The sequence below is a fragment of the Rhagoletis zephyria genome, unplaced genomic scaffold (genome assembly GCF_001687245.7).
Source record: "Rhagoletis zephyria isolate East Lansing unplaced genomic scaffold, Rhagoletis_zephyria_1.1 Rzeph_scaffold_00447, whole genome shotgun sequence".
Classification (NCBI taxonomy): domain Eukaryota; kingdom Metazoa; phylum Arthropoda; class Insecta; order Diptera; family Tephritidae; genus Rhagoletis; species Rhagoletis zephyria.
The window spans coordinates 207452-231072 of NW_016157531.1; the positions used below are offsets into that span (position 1 = coordinate 207452).

At 32.8% G+C, this 23621-nt stretch overlaps 1 protein-coding gene and 1 long non-coding RNA gene across 2 annotated transcripts; one reads left to right on the forward strand and one right to left on the reverse strand.

The window, feature by feature from the left end:
• The first annotated feature begins 831 nt into the window (after nt 1–831).
• On the forward strand, nt 832–22983 carry LOC108359736 (uncharacterized). Its single transcript, XR_001846983.1, has 3 exons — nt 832–842; nt 10781–10784; nt 22858–22983. It is a non-coding gene; the product is annotated as an uncharacterized LOC108359736 (long non-coding RNA).
• On the reverse strand, nt 9489–21100 carry Ance-4 (M2 family metallopeptidase Ance-4). Its single transcript, XM_017611707.1, has 7 exons — nt 20973–21100; nt 12079–12646; nt 11320–12014; nt 10290–10507; nt 9929–10051; nt 9692–9870; nt 9489–9605 (listed from the first exon to the last, which is right to left on the reverse strand). Exons 1-7 carry the CDS (start codon nt 21024–21026, stop codon nt 9595–9597), a joined length of 1848 nt encoding a protein of 615 aa, XP_017467196.1. The 5' UTR covers nt 21027–21100; the 3' UTR covers nt 9489–9594.
• Nucleotides 22984–23621: the final 638 nt, after the last annotated feature.

A 23621-nucleotide genomic window follows, 5' to 3' on the forward strand; every position in this document is an offset into this window, starting at 1 on the left:
GCGTTTGCTAACAGCCTCGTACGGCGCTAAGCTGAGTTGGCGCGAACGTTTACTTTGATCATTAAAAGCGTTCCTGAAATATTGCGCGGATACCGAATTCGTTCCGCCTCACAGGCGAACGTTAGTATTCTAGGTTTAATTGAATATAAACGGGAAGAAATAAAACAAGCACGTTAGCTAATCCTTCAAGCTAGCAATATGTTAATGAGGTGACAATAGGTCCAAAAAATTTTGAAGCCAGAATTATTCATTCGTTTTGTATATGAATAATTCATAAGCCGTTTTGAATGCATTCATGCAGCCCTCTATTATATACAAGTTCTTTCTTCCGATACCTACTCAGTACTCGGTTCAAAAGTATCGATACCAAAATTAATTGTCGAGTATGTACAGTAAAACCCGCTTATTTAAGTACCTCGATGCGCGTACCTAAGCGAACATAATTACTGATGTAGTTACATCTTCTTGTTAACTTACATAAATACTTTATTAACATCATTTAATGAAGTGTTAATAGTTTAAGACCAAAATCGTAGCATTATTTAAACACACAAACTTTAAAAAAATATATAGTGCAATGGTATGCCATTTTTACATGAATTAAATTGTTTAAAAAGTCAAAGTTGGACATATCATTTTGTACCAAATTCAAAATGATATTGTTTGCCACTTATGTTTTTTTTTATTAATTTTTGAGATTTTTCTCTAACAAACACCATATAAACCTAAGCTTAAGATTTTGTAGAACTCTTAAAAAAATATGCATCATAATTTTAAACTTTTTGCTCAAAAGTGTTTTTTGAGTATACAGTTTTATAGCCCATTCAATTTTGATGTAAAATGTGCAAGTTTCAGGGGGCTAAAAATTACCGTTGATTTTTTAGAATTTGGGTACTTAAGCGGGTTTCACGGTACTTGTATTTACTAGTATCGTTTCGTCCCTACGTGCAATCCGTGCATCGTGCAAGACTTCGAGAATATCCCTAGTTTGTTTTTAGACTTGGAAATGTGTTTTTAATGCATATATACTAATGTATAGTTATTTTGGTGATAAAGTACATTCACGTATAATAAAAAAAAAAATCATTCCGTTCTTATGAAACAAAAAACATTTAGAATTAGTAACGAAAATAGCTATCCCAGCTAAATCACAAAACAAAGCACTACATTAACAGCCGCTTTCACGAAAGCAATTTAAGTGAAAAATGATTTTATTTTTTGAATTTTGTATGGAAATTTACAGAAAATTAAAAATCATTTTCCATTTAAATTGCTGATGAAACCACAGTATAGGTACAGTAATCCAGATAGCCAAAACAAACAATTTAAATATGCTTATTTGACATTTTGTTTGAATGTATTGGTTGATATATTTTCACAGTTGTCGTTTTCGTTAGCCCAAATAAAATCCAATTTAAATATTTCCTTATATTGAAAAATATTTTCAAGTCACATAAAATAAAACAACGAGAAAAACCAAATTCCAAGCAAATCAAGCGTGAAGCGTAAGCGATTATGACCGGATGCAGTTCCTATATAAGTCAAACCGTGTTCCGAATAAAACTTTGAGTGAATAGTGGTGGGCTGACTTTGTAAAATGGTCCGATCGATTAGGCGGTAAAACAAGTATTACTTTGCTTAAGGTGGAACTCTAATTTTCAAATGCACGAAATGCCGCTTATTCACATTTGAAAGAGGATAATGCATGAATTAATGCAAGTAAAGACGGTTTATGCAGATAAGCAAACGCTTTTGTGAACCGTATAAAATGTATGTGCATATATACACATATGCATACATATGTATATATCAAAATATTCAGAATGACAACACGAATTGGTTCAGTCCTCTCTGTTTGTAAACACGCTAACTCGAACAAAATTTAGATATTTTAACGAAAGTCGGCCTCGAAGTTGCCTTTGGTATAATTTAGGTTGGTGTTAAATTTTGGCGAAATCTGCCAATAACCACGCCAACCTCCCGCGTAGTTATCAAAAATATTTTGTTTTATTATTTTTTTTACGAACTTTGCTGTTCAAATTTACATTTCAAATATATCAACAAACGTGTGTGGGTACTTTTGCATCAGTCATTGCCTATGGGTTAATGACAAAAAAATCCTATACATTCACAATATTTCATGTATTAATTTTCAAATAAGCATATTGTCAACGGCTGGTTTACTGTATACTGTGGATGAAACCGGCTGTAAATGTCATTGTTAAATATCTATCCTAAAAAGAATACGGGCCATTAAAATGAACTGAACAAATACATATGTTGCTTTTTAATATTATTAAATCGCATGATAGGCATACAAATTTATAGCATGAGAACATAAATTTTTCACGCCTTTACTTTTCGTGATTTTTTTACATATTTTATAGCGACTTCTTGTTTACTTCCGGTATAAATGTGAATTGGAGGAGATTTCTATACAAACATCGAAATCTACAAATATTGTTGGAGAGATGATTTAGAGCAAACGGCTAACCGTTATACAACTTTATCTGAGAAATTTAGTTAGACGAAGATTTTTCTATCTTCCAAAAGAGAGCGCGCAGAGAGTTGCCTAAATGCGATGGAGTTCGGTTAAAGACTTTGCTAAAGCAGAATTAATGAGCACCGCCAATACCTAATGTCTAAACCACGACTGATTCTGTTATACATACTTGTAACACACGCAAGAATAGTGTAGTATCTATAATGCGATATAATAAATGGTAAATTAGGGTAGTCAGTGGCAAAAATACGTCTATGTTTTTCTTTGATTCGATGCATCGAATATCGATCGATATTTTTCGATGCATCGATGTATGCTTTTGCATAGGATTATTATGTTTCACAAATAATATGTTATTAACAAAATTGTACAAGATTTTAAAAAAATTACTGCGACTGAGCTAATTATGTTTCTAACGGAACTTTTTTGAGCCGTTTCAAGTTTTTTTTTTTCAAATTCACTTGAACAATTGAAAATCTGACGCGACGGTTTAATGTATTAGAGATGTCAGTTTTCAAAAAACATCGATGCATCGATACATCGACTATTTACACATCGAGTGGAAAACTTTCGATGCATCGAAGAAAAACATCGATATTTTCGATACCTATACCTAGCATATACATATTTCGTATTTATTGTTAATTGGCTGGCCAAACTAAAATAAGAATGAAAGTAAGAGGTTGCTAATGAAAAGAAAAGCATTTTGGTTTTGTTTCTGTGTAGCAAAACTGCAATCAGAGGATGAAAGAGATGTCACGAAAACACTAACAGCTGGTGTGAACAGCCTTCAGCCCACAATTCCAAAACTCGTTTTCAAAGTGTTTTCGTTGTCGGTCAGAACATGGTTTACATACATATCGTTAGTATAGTATGGTAGGTATCTCACTCGCTGAAATGCAAAAAGCCACAACTAATGGTGATTTCGTAAGTAATTTTGGTATCGATACTATTGAGCCGAGTACTGAGTAGGTATCGGCAGAAGGTACTGTATCGAAACCCGATTCAGTGACAATTTTATTCCCGGACTTTTATTTTTTAATCTAATTATTGTTGTGAATATCTAGAACTTTTTGGCAGTTTAGTTGCCAATGAAAGAAAGTCCTACATAGAAAGACCTATTATCATCTCATTAACATATCGCTAGCTTGAAGTGAAAAGTTGCTAAGTCCACTTTTTGTGAAAATTCAAATTTGGATATAGGAAGCAAAGTAAATTAAAAACGCAACGTCCCCAAAAGGAATAACTAACGTGCTTGTTTTATTTCTTCCCGTTTATATTCAATTAAAGGCAAATTTACTAAGTCCAAAAGAGGCACAGAAAAATCTATAATAATAATAATAATAATAATAGATTGGCGCTTACACATATGTTAGTGTTTGGCCGAGAAAAATCGATAAGCTGACGAAAAATTCTAAATCTTTCAATTTGCAACGGAACCTTATGCAAAATTCTGGAGGGGAATGTTTTGAAAAGTTTTTTTCCTCCCCTATAAGTTCTCTTCAAATGGACTAAGAAACTTTTCGCTGCCAGTCTCTTAAAATTTACTCCAATCAGATTTCCCATGTGAACTTGCAACAAAGTTCAATTCTGCCATTTCCTTGAAAGGATTTTCCTGATTTCAGACCTTTAGTAAAGTTTATATGAATTTTTCAAATTGTTTTTGTTTTTTACACACCTTTCCTCTTTCAAAAATATACAATTTCATAAAATTTCAATGTCTATTTATCATATTGCTCGAGCGTTAGACGATCTAGAGTCCACACGCAAAAGTACCCTTTACGCCCATTTGGATGCTTAAAGTTGACATTATAGACAATGTTTTTATGTAAAAAAAAATTTAAAGAAAAAAATGCTATAATAAAAAAAAAATCAAAAAAAAAATGTCTACTTATTTTTTTTTTGTTCTTTATACGTTGCATTTTAATGTAAAAAATGTACAATTAAAGCCCATAATAAGACGGAAGAAATACATTTTCTTTCATTAAGTTTCGTTAAAAGGTTTGCAAGATACAGCACTTTAAAGGAAGGTATGTATGATGTTTTCTAAAAATTTAAGTCTCGTGGAAATAGGTAACCCTACGTCATATCGGCAAAATATGCTGCACGTATATTCATGTCACTTAGACCTTGAATCTCTTCAACTATTCATCCAAATCCTGAGAGGTCGAGCACAGAAGTGGCCGCGGTGACATGAAACGCCTCATTTATATTTATAATTGAAGAAATATAGTATTTTTGCATACTATATTTTTTCCAACAGTATATCGATGGCTGAGTGGAAGATCGACCTATCTCGGCTGCCAGTTCGAAAACGCTCTATCTCAAAAAACGTTTAAAGAACGCCCTATTTCAGAATTTTATTGAAAAACACCCTATCTCAAAATTCGGTTCAAAAACGCCCTATCTCACTTCAAAATGTATTGAAAATATGCTGATATAGGGCGTTTTTGAATCGGCAGCTGAGATAGGGCGTTTTGGAAACGAATTCTGAAATAGGGCGTTCTTGAAAAGTTTTTTGAGATACAATGTTTTCGAACTGGCTGCCGAGATAGGTCGATCTTCCACTCAGTCATCGATATAGTACGCAGACCCAAAAAATAGTACAATACTATATATTATAGTACGGTTGGAAATCCTACATGCGACCCACATTTAAAACTGATATTTTTTGGCAGTACCGGTACCTGGCCTTCTTATCATTTACTTAAATGAAGTGGGACCATACTGCATCCTGCTTTCGCATTCCAATCATCTGCACATAGTAAAAATTTGTCAATAAAAATTTTCAACATTGTATAAAGCAGAGCTGTAAAATGATTGAATCAACATAGTCTGCATTCACTCGGCATTCCTTTCAAAATGTTGATTGTTGGTTTGTATAAATAAAAACTTCATTCCTGAGTGGCTTAAAATATTTGAAAACAAACAAACTGTGTTTTGTTGTTGAATGCTAGATTGCCATTCAGTATAGAATGTGAATGTTCAGCAGCATTCGCACTCACACATGATTGTATATTTAGAATGAATGCACACTTTTTTTACCATTCAGTACCAATAATTTGTTCCCAGGGTTGATATATTTTATACTTTAAAGTTTGAACATATCTGGAATTGAAACAAAAACAAATATTTTATTTCCAAAGCAACTTATCGCAACCGTAGAGCAAAATAGACACATCTTGATATGTATACATATCAGAAGAATATACAAAATTGATTTGTCACAATTATTTTTGTATTAAATATTTTTTTCACAGTATACAGTGATCCAGGTAGCCAAAACAAAAAATGTAAACATGCTTATTTGACATTTTGTTTGAATGTATTGGTTGATATTTTTTCACAGTTGTCGTTTTCGTTAACCCAAATGAAATCAAATTTAAATATTTTCTTATAGTGAAAAATATTTTCAAGTCACATAAAATAAAATAACGAGAAACACGAAATTCCAAGCAAATGAAGCGTGAAGCGTTAGCAATTATGACCGGATGCAGTTCCTACATAAGTCAAACCGTGTTCCGAACACAACTTTGAGTGAATAATGGTGGGCTGACTTTGTAAAATGGTCCCATCGATTAGGCGGTAAAAGAAGTATTACTTAGCTTATGGTACAACTCTCCAATTTTCAAATGCACGTAATTTGTGTGTATTTGTTCAGCCGATTATTCACATTTGAAAGAGGATAATGCATGAATTAATGCAAGTAAAGACGGTTTATGCAGATAAGCGAGGGCGTTTGTTAACCGTATAAAATGTATGTACGTATATACACATATATTCAGAATGACGAGATGAACTAGTTCAGCCCTCTCTGTTTGTAAACGCGCTAACTCGAACAAAATTTAGTTATTTTAACAAAAGTCGGTGTCGAAGTTGCCTTTGGTATAATTTAGGTTAGTGTTAAATTTTGTCGAAATCTGCCAATAACCACGCCCACCTCCCACGTAGTAATTAACAATATTTTTGTTTTATTATAATTTGTTTTACGAATTTTGCTGTTCAAATTTACATTTCAAATATATCAACAAACATTTGTAGGTACTTTTGCACCAGTTGTTGCCTATGGGTTAATGACAAAAAAATCCTATATATTCACAATATTTCAAGTATTAGTTTTCAAATAAGCATATTGTCAATGGCTGGTTTGCTGTATACTGTGATTTTTTTCAGTTTTCAAATATGAAAACTTTCAAAACAAAATTTCAGAAGGGTTCCTGTTTTTTTTTAAAGGGGTTGAGGAGTTCCATTACTTTGAGCAACTTTTTTAATTAACTATTAATTTAAATGTTTCCTAAACATATTTACAACGCAGTTCTGCAAGAGGGTACCATAACTTTTTTTTCAAATAACGTATATTTGGAACAACCAAAATTAATCGATATGGATACATACATTTATGTTCGTATGTACTACTTATGTATGTATATATACATAAAAATGCTCAGAATAAAAAGAAAAGATAATTAGTCCATGTCCGTTTATTTGCGTACACGATAACTCTAGCAAAAGTTGAGATATCTCAACCAAATTCTGTACGAGGGTTTTTTTTATCTAGGGCAGCAGGGTATTGAAAATACAAAAGTCGAACAATAACCTGGTCCCTCTCATAAAATGGTAATTTCGAAAAATGCCAAAACTACAATATTTCCTTAATTACAGGAACCAAATTGCTAAAAAACTGCCATGTTTATTATTATAGTTTTGGAAAATGGACATGGGATATATTGCTAGCTTTAAACATCAATTTGCTCAAAACATACGTTTAGAACAGTGTGCAAGCTTCTACCACATGTGTGGTAGATCAACCACGTATTTTTTTTTAAATTTGGGTGTCTACCACATCTACCACACAAGGCTTAAAATCTACCACATTTTTTTTCTTCATGATTATATTCTCTAACTAGAAAACTAATGTTATACTTGTTTTTGCACCAATTGCGTGGAATCTGTACGATCCACTAGCAATTATATTTCCCGATTTAATTTTTGAGTTGTGCTTCTTTTGACGACGGTGTGCGATATGTATACCCAATAAAATATGAATTGGAAAATCTACCACATCTTATTCAAATCTACCACATTTTTTTCGATTCTACCACACTAAAATAAAAAGGGGTCTGCACACAGATTTGTTAAATCTTTTTTTGAGAAAAGTTGATAATTTTCAACTTATTGTAAACCCACAAATCAGGTTTTAGAATCTTTATTAAATGCTTGACCCAATAGCGAAGAAAAAAGTACGAAGAAACTTGTATTAAGAATTTTTATAAATAAATAATAAAATGTATATATCTAAAGTTAGAAGTAGAAGCGTTAAATTTGTTTACTTATTTTAACGTCGATATATAGGTATGTACATATGTAATAATTTCTGCACATACCTTTTATTGGTACATTGGTAATACTTATTTAGAAAGCTGACAATTTTCGAAACAGAGATGTAAAAATCGTTAATAATTAACATTTTTCATAATGACATTCTTGGCAGAAAAATATTTCTCTAATTAATATTTTCATTTATTATAAATATTTATACAAATTTAAGTGAAACAAATTAATGATAACGCTCAATAAACTATTTTTCGTGTTGAAATTTTAAAATCTTTTCAATAAAATTCAACCTTGCGTATTTTTCAGTGGGTTTTGTGTATTTAGAATATTTATATCGATTGATTGGTACTGAATGAATGTGTGCACACATAGCAAAAGCTGCATTCATCTGAATGCTTATTCAGTGTTAAAAGTTAATGTTTCGTCATTCAGTTTTTTCAATCTTTCTTTGAATATGTTAATGTGTGCAATCGTATCTACTTTGAGTGAATGTAGAATTGGAAAATTATAAGCCACATTCCCCAACAAGGAAAAATTCAATGAAAACATAATAACATAAAATTGATGATTTTTAATTTCATATGATTTCACAGTTTTACAGCTCTGGTATAAAGTAAATATACTTCCCATATCTCCAATTGACACAAACGCACAATATGCAAAAAAAAAATTCCGCGAAATCCTGGCGTACAACTAAAAAGAGAATTGCCATATCAAGATTTTTTGTATTTTTGCACAATTGGGAAAATTGTATAAGGCACCTGCTACACGTTCCATATTTATTGTCAGTATCTGGATTGCGATCCAAATTCAAAACTAGTAGTGACAAATGTAGTTCAATGAAAAGACCGGACTAGCGAGCGAGTTCATTGAGATGAACTAGTTCTTTAGTGCATTTGGTTCTGCCCAAGCCTACTACCCAACTATCCAAGCCTATAACAAAGTATTGCAATGATATGTATGCACAGGCGATATACTACTTTTAATACATATTTATTTATTTACATAAATAAGTGAATAGATTCTTGAATGACTATTGGTTTATGTTTTTTTTTGTTATTATAAAAGTTTATCAAAAACATTTGTTTTTGTATGATTTATATTCAGCTAGTTTTTTAGGGAATCGGTATCGGCCGATTATTTGCCCTAAGGCCGATTAATCTGCATCGGCATCAGCCCAAAATTAGGAATCGGTCGGACTCTACTACGAAATTCCCCACAGGATATATGCACATGTATGTAATACATACATATCGAGCAGCAACCGCCAAAATAACGTAAGCGACGTTTTTCTTTAAAAATTTTCGTTTTGATGCAGAAATGTCGCTTACGTTATTCTGGCGGTTAGGGCTTGATATTTAAAAATTACTCGTTTACAGTCTTATTTATACTATACCTTAATGTGAAAATGTCGGCTGAAAATCGGAAAAACTACAGTTTTTGGGACGGTGATTTATAAGAAGCTGTTTTTCATGGCAGAAATACACTAGGAGGTTTGCCATTTCCTGTCAAGGGGCGACCACTACTAGAAAAAACTTTCGATTTTATTCAGTACTTAAGTAAAGTATCGATATTCCGCACTCGGTACTCATATCGCTCTGTCACTTTTCGTCCCACACGTTAAAAAAAATTTCGCACACCAGCGACTTTTTTGCCATGATAGTCTGCTTACGTCTTTTTCAGGAGCAATAACTTTTATCTCTTATCCATACTGGTGCACATAAATTTAAATATGGTTAGATTCTTCCAAATGTAGGTTAAAGGATTTCTAGAATATGAGAAAAGTTGTAATTTTTATACCAAGTTATGCACATAACTACAATACCCCTACTTCGTACATTCTAATAATCTTACTTTTTTGACTTGGATTCCAGCCGATTTTGACATTCGATTCACGATTTTTTGTCTTCAACCAGTCCAACAAAGGCGCATAATAATCAAGTAGGGCGTCACCGCTAAGTCGGTTTTCGTTACCTAGCACCTTCGACAGAGTTTCGGGCAATGGTTTTGAAGAACCCAGAGACATCATTGTCCTAAAAGTATGCGAAAATCGAGTTATTTCATGAAGAATTATTAGTGAGACATTTTTACTTCAGGGCTTCGCCGATTGCGACATTGTCGTAAAAGTCGCAGTTATGTAAAGAACCTCTGTGTTGACTCGCTCGGCAAAACGCACGGTAAAATTGGTATCCCAGAACTTCGGACACGAACTTTCTGTTGAATAAAATTTCTAAATACAATATATTTGTATATACAGTACGCCCTCGGTTAAAGCCACATCCAAATGATTGCCATTAGTCACGCGGTAATTGCATCTTTTTTAGGTTGAAATTTCCTTTCATGATCAACTTTTTGTGACTCGGTTATTGCCCGAATTTTTACGTGTTGTTTTTATCGAGGGCATACTGTACATACATACAAGCGGCATAACTAAATGCACACCAATGCATACTTGGATTGATGGTTTTGCTCCATATCCATATAAAAACTATAAGGGAAATCTATAGCATTTTCGGACCTATCTGAAGGTGGCTCAACGCCGGCAAATTTTTCCATCAGTTCCCAATAATGCTTGTTTATCCTTTCAATTTCCACTGTACCATTAAACAGATCATTCATTACTTTTGTGTGTACGAAGTACAACGGAATGTTGAGCAAAGTGTGAATGCCCTAAAGCAATGAAAAATTTATAATATTTAGATTATCGGAAATTTTTTGGTCAATTATTCAAGCCCTTTCACTATATTAAACTAATGAACTACGTCTATTTTGATACATCCAATTGCTTTACTATTATTTATTATTAAGAAAACTTTTCTTACGTTTCTAAAATGAAATAAATTTATTGACTTAAAAAAGTATGTATCTGTTCAGAAATGCATCAAGCCACAGCATCTCCTCTTTTATTTCTATACACAACCACGGTTAAATACCGTATTGGAGCTTAGTTGCGCAAATGACATATTTCTATCACTTATATTTTAGAAATAAAAAAGACTGATGCTCTGGCTTGATGCATTTCTGAACGGAGGGCATTTTATCAAAGTCAGCTGATTAGCGGCTTAGTTTATGAGGCANCAAAATTGGACTTTCCGAATGGACCACCTAAGACGCAGCCGCGGTCAACATTTAAATGAAATTATCTTCAAAAAGTAAATGTCATGGACCAATCTAACGTTTCAAATAAAGAACCGATGAGATTTTGCAAATTTTATGCGTTTTTTTTAAAAAAAAAGTTATCAAGCTCTTAAAAAATCACCCGTTATAATCCTTCTGTATACATTCGCGACGGAGTTACGGCGTAGAATAATCTGCATTATTGAATCTTCAAAAAATATATACCTACTAACATATCTAATAATAACTGTCGATTTCACGAAAACAATTTAAGTGAAAAAGGATTTTTTCTGTCAGTTTTCATATTAAATAAAAATAAAAATTATTCACTTAAATCGCTTTCGTGAAACTGGCTGTAAACCTACCATTCTGAAAAGGCGATTCATTAAAACGGGATCTGAAAACTGAAAATCTTTGGAAAGTCCGATAGTTTGAAGATGTTTTGGAGTTGACGCTGATAAAATAACAGCTTCCCCCACTGGGTACTCCAAATCATAAGAGCTGAAGAAGTACGATGGTAGATTATCCTTTTCTTTAGCGTAATGAACCCGTCCTAAATATCCGTGATTCTGCAAAAACTTTCTGAAATCCACTTTCTTGCAGTACTTCATGTAAACATGTGGGGTCAAATCGAAAATGTCAGCTCTGCAATCCCCACTCTCAGCACTTTCGTCTTGCTCTTTCAATTGTTGTTGATAAAACGTGCTCGGCAACTCTTTGAAACCAAGAGATGTATAGAAGGTTCCTGCTGTGTCTATTATTTCTTTTGGGTCGAAATGTTGGACAAAGCTGTCATAGGGTGGAAGGGTTTTCTTTGGAAAATACGGTTCGATAACACTGCTGGCCTGCCACGCTTGCTCACGTACTTGTTGGAATAAATGGTCTGGAATTGGCCCTCTAGGGTTGACAACCTCTGCCCCATACTTTGTATAGAGCTCTCTTCTAACGAATGCGTGTAGCTGCTTATATGCTGGTTTAATTTCTTCCATCACTTTGTCCATCTCTTGCAAAAATTCTTTATTGTTGTAGCAGCGAAACCAGAACTCAAGCACCGGGATATCTGCATGTATAAAAAATAATAACATAATTTCGAGAATATGAGCGCGGTGTATAGGGAAAACTACCTAAGATCTTGGCAGATTTTTGGAAAGCTTCAACGATGGTATAAAAATTTACAGAAGACCACACCAGATTCTTTTCTCGCCAAGACTCCCAATAATATTTCAGTTCCCCTGAATCATTGCTTTGCTGAAAAATCTTTTGAATATCAGGATAGTAGGCCAGCGGACTACCGTCTTGATCAGGCATATTAGCGCCGCCCAAATAAGGTTCAATATCTCTATCTGTTGAAAGTTCTTTAAGAGCTGCAAAGTTTATCAGCACCGACGAGAAGTAATCCTCTCCTAAGACAAAAAGTCCGCCAGCCCTACGAAGATTTTGCAACGCTGCTTTAACTTCCTCGTCGGAAATATTCTCCAAATCAAATTCCCCAGCCTCTTCGGAGATTTTAACTAGTTCAGCAGCAATTCTCTTTACGGTAGTCAGTTTGGAGAAAATCGTTTCGAAATCCTCATCATCTAAGGAGGTATACGTTTCCTCAGCAATTTGATTGTATAGCTTGTAATAACGCGAGCTGGCATCAGCGATGAACTTTTTGGCATCCAATTGGTTGATTGCAGCTCCTAGTGTAATCTGCAATGAGCATAAGTGCACATATGGGGAAATCTTTTGAGACGGGGACATTTTGCGTACTGGCATATTGTTGCCACCACAAAGCAGCTACACTGCCAAGTGCGGTTTCTACCCACATAGCATTTGGAAGATTACTTTAATAAAAATCACCTTTATGAGTCTTCTTCGATCACTTCTGATGATTAAAAACTGATTAATCGCTTCCGCGATTAAAAAAAGACCCGAAAATGACTCACGCTTACGCTTGAAAAACGATTTATTGAAAATATATTTAAAAAAAAGGGCAATCACAAATTGATCATTCTGGGGATTGAAATGTGCTTTTTCTTTGCTTGTTTAAACAAACATTTGTTTCAGCTGCTTTTGCTTCTAACAGCATAATTTTTTAAGCCTATGTCAAAACAAACAAAACAAAAACTTCCTTTGGCCGCTATTGCTGGTTTAGAAAAATTGGATAGCGAGATACAACACAATGAAGGCACTCTTAAGCAATTTGTATGTTTTTTATTTAACTTTTTATATGAATATGGTTATACAAGTATTTTTATAAAAAATTTCAGAAAGAATTCATAGCAAAAACAGGCGGTGACGGACCCGCAAAATTTCTAAGAACCGCAGTCCGAAAAGTATTTTGTGACGAATTGGCTTCTGCTTACAGCTGGAAGGGGACCCGCACTAAGCCAAGCGCCGAAAACTTCTTTCTAATAACAACGATTAAAAGTAGGTACAGTGTCGCACAAAATCATCGGCACAGGGAATTTTTAACAATATGTGGAAAATTTTAGTTTTGGTTGTTTTTTTCGACAGGGTAGGAATATGATGTATTGTTAAACGATTTTCCGTCATCCCTAGTCAATTTTTGGTTTGGAGTCAAACCGGTTTTGGCGTTATGCATCTTCAGTGTTATATTTCGAAGAAGACACTGTAGATGACATAACGCCGAAACCGGTTGTCTCCAAACCAAAATTGGCAAGGGATGACGTGAAATCGTTGCACAATACATCTAAATTTTTTAATTTAAGTTTTTCCGCTAAATTTTTATAAAAATATAGTTCATGCAACAACAAAAAGCAGAAAACCAAGTCTCTAAATTTTGCGGAAAACTCAGAAAAAGCCAATAAAATTGCATACATATTTTCAACTTTTAAAAATTTAGTTAATATCTCTAGAAAAATTCTAAGTATGCAATTATTTAACCCATTCAATTTTAGTAGGTAAAGAAATGTAAGTTTGAAATTTCCAAAAAATCGCAATGGTTTTTGCCATTTTTTCACGCAGTTTCTTCCATACAAAAAAAATTTCGAACATGGAAGAAACTGCGAAAAAAAACAACGCAATTTTTTAGCAAAACGAAAACTAACGAGATCACTGGAAGAAAAAACGGCGAAGAACTCGCGCAATTGATAAAATGGATTTTTTAATTTAAGTATTTTTAACTTTTATACACATAGGGATAAAAGTATTGGCACAGAGAACTTTTCACAATGTATGCAAAGTTTTTTGTTCTAATTTCTTTTCGCAAACTTTTTATAAAAACATTGCTCATATCACAACAAAAATATAAAAATAAACTTTCAAAACTTTGTGCAAAACTCAGGAAACGTCAACAAATTTGAAACTTTTTAAATAGATTTTGTAGCCCATTAAATTTTAGTATACTAAAATGCAAGTTTCAAGTTGCTAAAAAATCGCGTTGACTTTTACCAATTTTTTTCTGACGTGTCTTCCGTATAAAAAATGGTGAGCATACTTTGTATGGAAGACACTCTGCGAAAAAAATGCCACATCAACGCGATTTATTACAAAATCTATTTAAAAAGTTTCAAATTTGTAGAATTTTCCTGAGTTATGCACAAAGTTTTGAAAGTTTAATTTTATATTTTTGTTGTAATATGAGCTATGTTTTTATAAAAAGATTGCGAAAAGAAATTAGAATAAAAAACCTTGCATACATGGTGAAAAGTTCTCTGTGCCAAAACTTTTTCACAATGCTTTTAACTCTAATAATGGACCTTCAACTCTAATAATGGATTTCTTAAAAAAAAATTTTGTTATTTCATTATCGCGTTTTTGAACTCAATAAAATATGTATGCTGATTTGCTAATTATAAATTAATTTAATGTTAAATTAACAAACGATTTGAAAATAGACTGAAAAGGACTTGAAAAAGACTCGAAAATGTTTAGAAATACGACTAAAAAATGACTGGGAAAAGANTTTTATAAAAAGTTTGCGAAAAGAAATTAGAATAAAAAACCTTGCATACATGGTGAAAAGTTCTCTGTGTCAATACCTTTTCACAATATTTTCAACTCTAATAATGGACTTTGAACTCTAATAATGGATTTCTTAAAAAAATTATTTTGTTATTTCATTATCGCGTTTTTGAACTCAATAAAATATGTATGCTGATTTGCTAATTATAAATTAATTTAATGTTAAATTAACAAACGATTTGAAAATAGACTGAAAAGGACTTGAAAAAGACTCGAAAATGTTTAGAAATACGACTAAAAAATGACTGGGAAAAGAGTCGCAAGTGATTTGAGTTACAACTGAAAAATGACTCGAAAAAGGCTCACAAAAGCTTACAAATAGGCCTAAAAAATGACTCTCAAAAGATTAGAAATGCAACTGAAAAATGACTAGTTAAAGACTCGAAAACGATTAGAAATAGAGCTTATTAATTACTCGAGGAAGACTCGAAAGTGTTTAGAAATACGCCTGAAAAGTTATTCGCACGAGACTCAGAAATGATTGTAAATACGACTCGAAAAAGTGTCAAAAATGGTCAGAAAAGTGGGTAGTAAAAGACTCGTCAAGAAGAGTCGCGGCCAGGGTACCATTTTCTAATGACAAAAGAGTCTTTTATGATCAGAATATGAGCGCATTTATGATTATTTTAATCGCGGAGAGGACTCAAAAAAGATTCGAATATGATCAATAATTTCAGAAAATGCTGGGTGGGTATACCTTCGTTAACAATACTTATGTATATGTGTAAATATCAATAAATACCCTACAAGAATTGTGTGATGGAAACTAACACATTCTCATTTACCTTACTAACACATATACAAATTTTTTGTTGGTTAAAAAGAGACAACTAAATAATGCCATAAGTCGGAGGAAGACGGAACACAAATGTTTACATCAGATTTTTCACACTGCCCTTTAGAATTTGATAGAAACTTGTAGGTAGCCAGTGACAGAAATCTTTATCAGTCTTGCCACTCAAATGATAGTCACTGTTCTTTCAGGGTAGTTATTAAAAACAAAACTAACGGTTTAAATGATTAGTTTACTTGCTAAAATCGAAAAAATCAGGAAATTTCTAATGCAACTCGCACAAAATTTATTTATTTATTAAGCTCGGGGTTTTCAGACATTTTGTAGGTTGTGTGGAATAAAATGACAGGTATTCAACAAATGTGCCAGTTACCAAATGCGATAAAAAAAATGCTGCTCACAACTGTAACTGAATTTCGCGTATTTTATAAAAACGTGAATTTTCTTGTGGTAGTCGTTGAGCGATACTTATTTTACATTTTTGGGTATAAAATATACTTTTTCAATTCTTCAGAAGAAGAATCCTAGGTTAAAGGACAATGTGCTACTTTTCATTGCTGCAAAATCTTCTTGAGAAAACGCGTGATCAGTGCGTAATTTTTTACCTGATATTGATTTTCGTTGAGCACAACCAATCAAGGGCGAAAAAATTCATAAGCCCTGGTATAATATTTTGGGTTTGTGAATTTGGGTCTGTGTGAAAAATGCTCACCTCTAAAAATTATTTTACTTTTTCAGTACTGGATAATCTTTACTGATATAAATGCGAAAGGTTTATTTGTTACGCTTTCACGCATTAACTACTCAACCGATCTTAATGAAATTTAGAAAACGGGTGGCATTTAGCTCAACTTAAAAGATAGGGTAGCTTTTATCCTGACTAAACAAAGGGGCATGGCACCCCCCATTCAAACTGAATTTTACATACTGCATACCTCTGGAAGTATTGTGGTAGAGTACTGGAACTTGGTATGGAGATATATGAAATCAATTCTATAACCATGGAAAAAATGTGGGTTCTTGGGAAAGGCCCGTGGTACCTGCCATACAGACAGAATTTTTTATACTACCACCTGTGAAAAAATTAACATCAATTCAAAGTATTTTATAAGTTAAACGAATTTTTATAAAATAGATGTCGATTGAGTCGTAATATCCCAGAAATGGTGACTCTTAGGACAAAAAAGTGTTATAACGGGTTTTAGAGAAAATTGCATGATCTACACTTTTGTCTTACCTATTTTTATGATAAACCTTACGGTTGGCTGCAAAATTATAAACATCAATTTATGGACTTTTGACCTTGAATATTTTTTTTACAGATCTGGGATCGATAAGGACTTTTCACGTTTTATTTATAAAAGCGTTCGTAACATTCGTACCAATTTTGAGCTTTATGCGAGTTACTGCAACCATGAAAATCTAACTTGACCGGGCTAATAGAAAACAATTTTGAAAATATGTTTTAAATAGAGTTGCAATTAAAAAATATTAGTTACACGCGTTATACTGTACTTCAATTCGGTTGATAAGTGATCATTTATGAAAAAAAATTGTGCTACTATGTTGAAAAAAAAAAATTATAATTGAAAAGTGCCCGTCTCATAAAGATTTTCCCATATGTATATGGGGCGTTCCATACCAACACGGACGGGGTTCACACTTCATGTGTTTGATTTGTTTAAAATTTATAGAGTTGATGCATAAACATAAATAATAAATAAATATGAAATTTGAGCTTTATTAATACATTTCTAAAAACTTTACGGCACAAAAACAAACAAATCGATTGAATAGTCTTCCAAATATCTCGAGAACAGTGTGAGGAAAAAATTTGAAAAAAATCTCACACACATACATCAAAATTTTCTATGAAAAGAAATATTAAAATTTTTTTTTTACTTGAAAAATTTTTCACACACAAATTTTTTGATAAAAAAATTGTGGTTTTTTGAATTTTTTTGAGATGGCATATTTTCAAAAACTAATTTTTTCTATCAAAAAATTTTTATGTGAAAAATGTTCCAAGAAAAACAAATTTTAATAATTTAAAAATATTTCTTTTCATAGAGAATTTTGATGTGTGTGTGTGAGATTTTTTTCAAATTTGTTCCTCGCCCCGTTCTCAATATATTTTGAAAACTATTAAATCGATTTGTGTTTGTTTTTGTGCTGTAAAGTTTTTAAAAATGTATTAATCAAGCTCATATTTACCTTTGATTTATGTTTATGCATACACCCTAAAAATTTGAAACAAATCAAACACATGAAGTGTGAACCCGTCCGTTTGGGTATAGAACGCCCCATATATGTATATACGCGTGTGTATGTCACATTGGAATGTCCCGGAATCCCGGATTTTTTTCAGGATTTGTAATTTGCACTGATGGCAATAATATAAACTCCTTTTCTTGACCAGAATTGGCTATATTTCTTTTTTTATTTAATGATTAGTATTTTTTATAAATGTGTAGCTCATTATACATATAACACCGCGCGATAGTAAATTTTAAACACAAATATCAATATATTCGCGGAACCATGGACCAAATATAGTCAAATTGCGTTTTTAGTTTTTCACTCTGACGTCGGTAATTCAAAAATGATTTAAAAAATTCAGAGAAATGTGCCTAGAGAAGAAGTATGGGTATAAAATTAATGAGGAAATCCTGTAGAATTTAAACAGATTCAAGTTTCTGGCAGTGATGGGACTTCTACCACATTGTGGTAGATCTGCCACTTTTTTGAGGATCTCCCACATTTACCATACAAGGTCTGAAATCTACCACATATTCGCGTTTTTGAGTACATAGTTTTTTTTCTCGACATAATTTTCTTAATTTTAAGAGCAAAAATTGTCCAACAGTAAACACTATATGGTAACAAGCATGATACAAAAAAGGAGGTAGTTTCATTCAAGGATTTTTCCCGCCATTTGACTTTTGCTGGCAGACATCTCTATCAAAATCAAGCTACCAGCCACAAAAAAATAGCTATATATTTCGACTGCCTGCTGAAAAATTTCAAGCAACAGATTTTAAAACGAAAAATCAGCATTTTTAATAAAATCAAAAAAGAATTGCGCATTTGAAAGCTGTAGGAATCTTATAAATTTGTGCACGGATTTCAGATCGAGATTTTTAAAATTTTCTCGTTAATTAAAAGTGGTTAGAAGCTTGTAACGTGAAGGAAGAAAATTTTCCCGAAGTATGATTTGTTTGTTCAAAGCAATATATGTATTTCCTCAATTTCAGAGGTTTTGGAGAAACTCAATCGTATGTAAGTATATTTGCATACATATGTACATTATACTACATATATCACTCCCCACACAAAAAAAGCAGTCGTGTTTTTCCATTAGAATTATAAAATCTATTATATTTTAACACCTTCACCAAAACATTTCGGAAAAATATTGAGATTTACGTCAGCTGGACCGATTTGAAAATACCTCCTTGAGTTTTTTATGAATAAAAATAGATTTTTTAAAGTATTTTTTTTTTTAAATCACCTCAGATGGCAAACCAGCTTAAAAAACCGAAGCTTTTTTGGTCCAATGTACATACATAGTACATGAATAGAAAAATTTCAGATATTTTATAAACGGATTGTAAATCTTTACGGCCCTGACATGCCAGGTTTCCTTAGGTGAATTAAAGTAATTCGCTATTTGCTTGTTACCACGCAAACCTTCTAATCACAATTATTGCACATTTTAAAACTTCAAAAATTAACTATTTAGGATTGTCTGAAAAAACTAAAAACCATCAAAAACTATAGAAACTCCCATCCCAAAATACCGTCAATTATATTTTGTTAATACCAATGTGGCAACGCTACAATACAATTTATGAATACAATTAATGAAACTTCAAAAATGGCTGTAACCGTCAAAAAAGTTTGAAGTGAAACTACCTTCTATTTTTTTATCTTGGCAACAAGAATGATACAATACAAGATTCCGCATTCCCGGCGGCGATGAAAATTCTCAAGTAAAAGTAAAAAAAGCCGAATGGGAGGATAAAATAAACTGGAAAATAGTAAATTTTCTCAATAATAAATTTTTCGACAGGAAACGTTGTTTCGTTATGTTAAATTTTAAAATATATGATTTATAAAAAGAATTAATAGCGAATATTAAAAAACGGCGATTTTGTGAAAGTATTGACAAATTACAGTGCATCTAAAGTTCCTGAGGCGTTGTTTATATTTACTTGAGAATTGTCAAAATTGGCAAATCCCAAGTAGCGGTTTCTGTAACGTGCCACATTTGTTCGCTACATCGTGATGTGATAAAATGAAACGCTGGCATCACTCCGTAAGGCTGCAAAAAAAATTATGTTCGAAAAATATCTTGATATGGAAGGAACCGCTTTACCCTGTCAAGGAAAAAAATTGCCAAAACTCAATGCAATTTTTAGCAACTTCAATCTTGCACACTGTTATACTAAAATTAATTTGTATTTTTATTATCTTATTACAAAGATTGCAATTTAGGTAAAACCTTACAGAATTTCTTTAATTTTTGTACAAAGTTTGATCCAAGACCCGAGATGTACCACTTTTTTTTGAAGTCTACCACATTTTTTTCCAGATTCTACCACACAGAATTTTTCTAAGTCCGATCACTGGTTTCTGGTACAGAAGGGCTGGTAAATATTGAAAAAGTCATTTTATAATTTTATCCTTGAAATTTAGCAATATTTGTTTTTAAAAAAATTATATGTTAAGGGCTTATATAAACTCGATAACATCCCCGAATTTCGTTCTTCAAACTTTGTCACCTTAACAACTAACTATTCGTCTTTGTGAACCCAAAAAATTTTAATTTTTTAAATTCTAAAGATATTTCCTATTGCATTTGTTACCCATATTTTTTGAATAATTTTTGGAATTAACCATATCTTTGAAATTACAAAGTCCTTCAAAATAAATCCTGCGGTCAGAGAAAAAATAAAAAAGCCAACTAAAAAGTAGGTTTCAAACCCATTTATTTATTATTTATTTAATGGTAGGAGAGCTTTTCAAACAATATAGAAGCAATTATTTAGATTCAAGTTGTTGAAAAGAAATGAATATTTAAATCCCGGGACTAATCCTGGGATCCCAGGATTGTGACAACGTAATTCCGAAAAGTCCGGGATCGCCGGGAAAAAAAGCTGAAAAATTAACATCCCTAATGTCACATAAGAGGTTGTCGCCGTGATCTATTTCCAATGTTTGATTTCATATTTCGCACGCTACGCATTCACTTACGCTGATAGAAGCGGTAAAATAAATTAACACAAAGCTTAAAATTTGCCAACGCATTTTCCGTTTTTGCGACAATTATTTTCAGGAGATTCAATCACAACGTTTAAAATCCAACTGATCATTCATACTTCGGCGACTTTAAATATATTCGACCTCATTGAATTCCCAAATGAAATAACATGAGACAATAATTAAATTCTTATCTATGCTCAACGATGATGACATATAGTTCGCTGTATTGTAAAAGTAATTATCACTAAAACTACAAAAATCTCTCACAAAAGATCCCATTTAAAAACTCAAATAGAATATTAAATATATTCGATTCTCAATCGACATAAGATGAGACTATAATTAAATTCCTATCTATGTTTGTTCAACGATAATGTCGTTAGTTTGTTGTACATATTGTAAAAGTAATTAACATAAGAAGGAAGTCTCACACATAAGCTTCCATTTAAAATCTGAATTCGAATTTAAACATAATGAGGCATATTCATATTCAAAATAAAGTCAACTCTAAAGTTAGTTGCAGCTATTTTAACAGATATTCAATTGAAAATTATGTAAAAAAGTTGAAACTTAAGGCGGATCTCCATAGAATACGTATTCTTCATTTGACCGAAAAATTGAATATGTATAAAAATTTGTATGGCAGCACTTGCAGACAACGAACGAAAACGTAAGAGAGTTGTATGAATTTTGACTTTGGAGAACGTGTCAGCTGACACGATCTATCTTATGTGATCTGCGTTGTAACAAAAACTCACCACCGCATGACCGTGACGTAGACGTTGCCTCTCTCTCTCTATCAACAGCAAACTTGATATGTTTGTACGCACTTCTACGCTATCACTGCAGGGAAACCGCGGACTGGTGAATCAAATTTCTAGTTCCGTACTAGGTCTTTATCGCCAAAAAGGAACCAGTCCGATAGGAACTAGATCCCCCCAGTCCAAAATTGGCGAAAAGTGGTACTTTTAAAAAATTATTTTTTTTTTCAGTTTTTTCACTAGAAATCTATATCTAAAGTGACGAATTTAGAAATGGTTCGGAACTATAGAAAAGGGGATGCAGAACGAACTAGATCTCATCTGGCGAATTAGTTCGGANGGGATGCAGAACGAACTAGATCTTATTTGTCGAATTTAGAACTAGTTCGGAACTATCGAATAAGGGATGCAGCGGGGGGCTTGTTTACTTTACATAGATATGTGTTCGGCGGCTTTTTCGTTCAAATACGCTTCTATTCTGTGCTTCGCAGATGCCTTTTCATAGCTTGGTAATACAAAACTAAAATTTGTGTTAACATTTCAACATCTTGGGACCGTCTGGAAACCTCTGCAAACTCAGCTACAGCTAAAGGTATGTAAACGTACATTTATTCATTCAAACGAATTTAGTTTCAAATTGAAAACACAGTTCTTCCAAAATAACTTAAAATCGCGCCACGGATGAACCAAAAAGATTGAAAAATCATGATACTTTTTTCTTTCGTCTGTCGATTTTCGAACTGGTTCGGAACTATCGAAAAAGGGATGCAGCTGGGGGCAATTGACATTTCCTAGGACATCGCCATGTTAAATTCGCCAGTTGCTTGCATGCAAAAGAGATTTATCGCGAGCCAGTACTGGGTCTAAATGTACTAGAAGCGCACCAGTTCAGAACTAGAGATTTTCCGCACAGGGATGCTACGTACACATTCGTGGGTAACCGCGCTCTAAATGTCAATCGCACGCATACGGTTACGCATGCTATGGAGGTCCGCCCTAACTTTACAGTCGACATTAATTTGGCTCGGAATATGCCCCACAGTCTGTAGCATGTACTATGTGTGCGAACATATGCTTACGATATGATTTTTACTCGATTTTACATACATACTCAGCCCAGAAGATAATTTAGGTAGGCGTTCTTAAGTAAAGACATTCTAAGAGGCCTAGCCAAGAATGGCTGAAAAAAGTGCTTCCTTGCATGCCTTCTAGAAGGCCTTATCCATTTACAATTCATGCGAATGCATAAATTTATAATATTTAGCATTACAAATGAATTTCAATAAACATTTTAAGCTGCAATAACACATATTTGATATAAAATACTTAAAAGATGTATGATTTTTATAAATTAAAGAAGGAACTATAAAAGAAGTCCTCCAAAAGGCCTTATAACGTACGTCCTATAAAATCCCTTCTGGAGGGCATTCCATGGGTAGCGAAAGAAGAACCCCTCAATTTGTGCCATTCCATACAAAAAAGAAAGGAGAAGGAAGAAGAGGCCTTCCACTCTACATTCCTTTCTCCATTCTTTTTATGTATGAAATGGCACAAATTGAAGGGCTTCTTCTATCGCTACCCATGGATAGGGACGTTCCGATACCATCAAATTATCGATACCTACTTAAATGAGTTTACTCAAATCGTTATTTCGATACTACTTGTATGAGTAAACCGAAAGTATCGATACCTACTTATATCGATAATCTTTCATCCTTTTATATGCAAAAAAGTGAAAGTGATTTTCCGGCGTTTTTTTGTGACATACCTTTTGCGTTATGCGTTTTTCACGCAAAATCCGAAAAATCACGATGCATAGCGACACATGACTTTAAACACTTTTAATTTTTTATTTGTATTATTTTGTTGGATATGAACG

What these genes read in the sequence shown, in the direction of transcription:
- Ance-4 (XM_017611707.1), bottom strand. Translation starts at nt 21,026, where the DNA reads ATGCGTTGGCAAATTTTAAGCTTTGTGTTAATTTATTTTACCGCTTCT. An exon ending in TGAATCGCCTTTTCAGAATG is followed by an intron (nt 10,508 to 11,319) that starts GTAGGTTTACAG and finishes TCATTGCTTTAG; the next exon opens with GGCATTCACACTTTGCTCAA. An exon ending in GAGCAAAACCATCAATCCAA is followed by an intron (nt 10,052 to 10,289) that starts GTATGCATTGGT and finishes TTTATTCAACAG; the next exon opens with AAAGTTCGTGTCCGAAGTTC.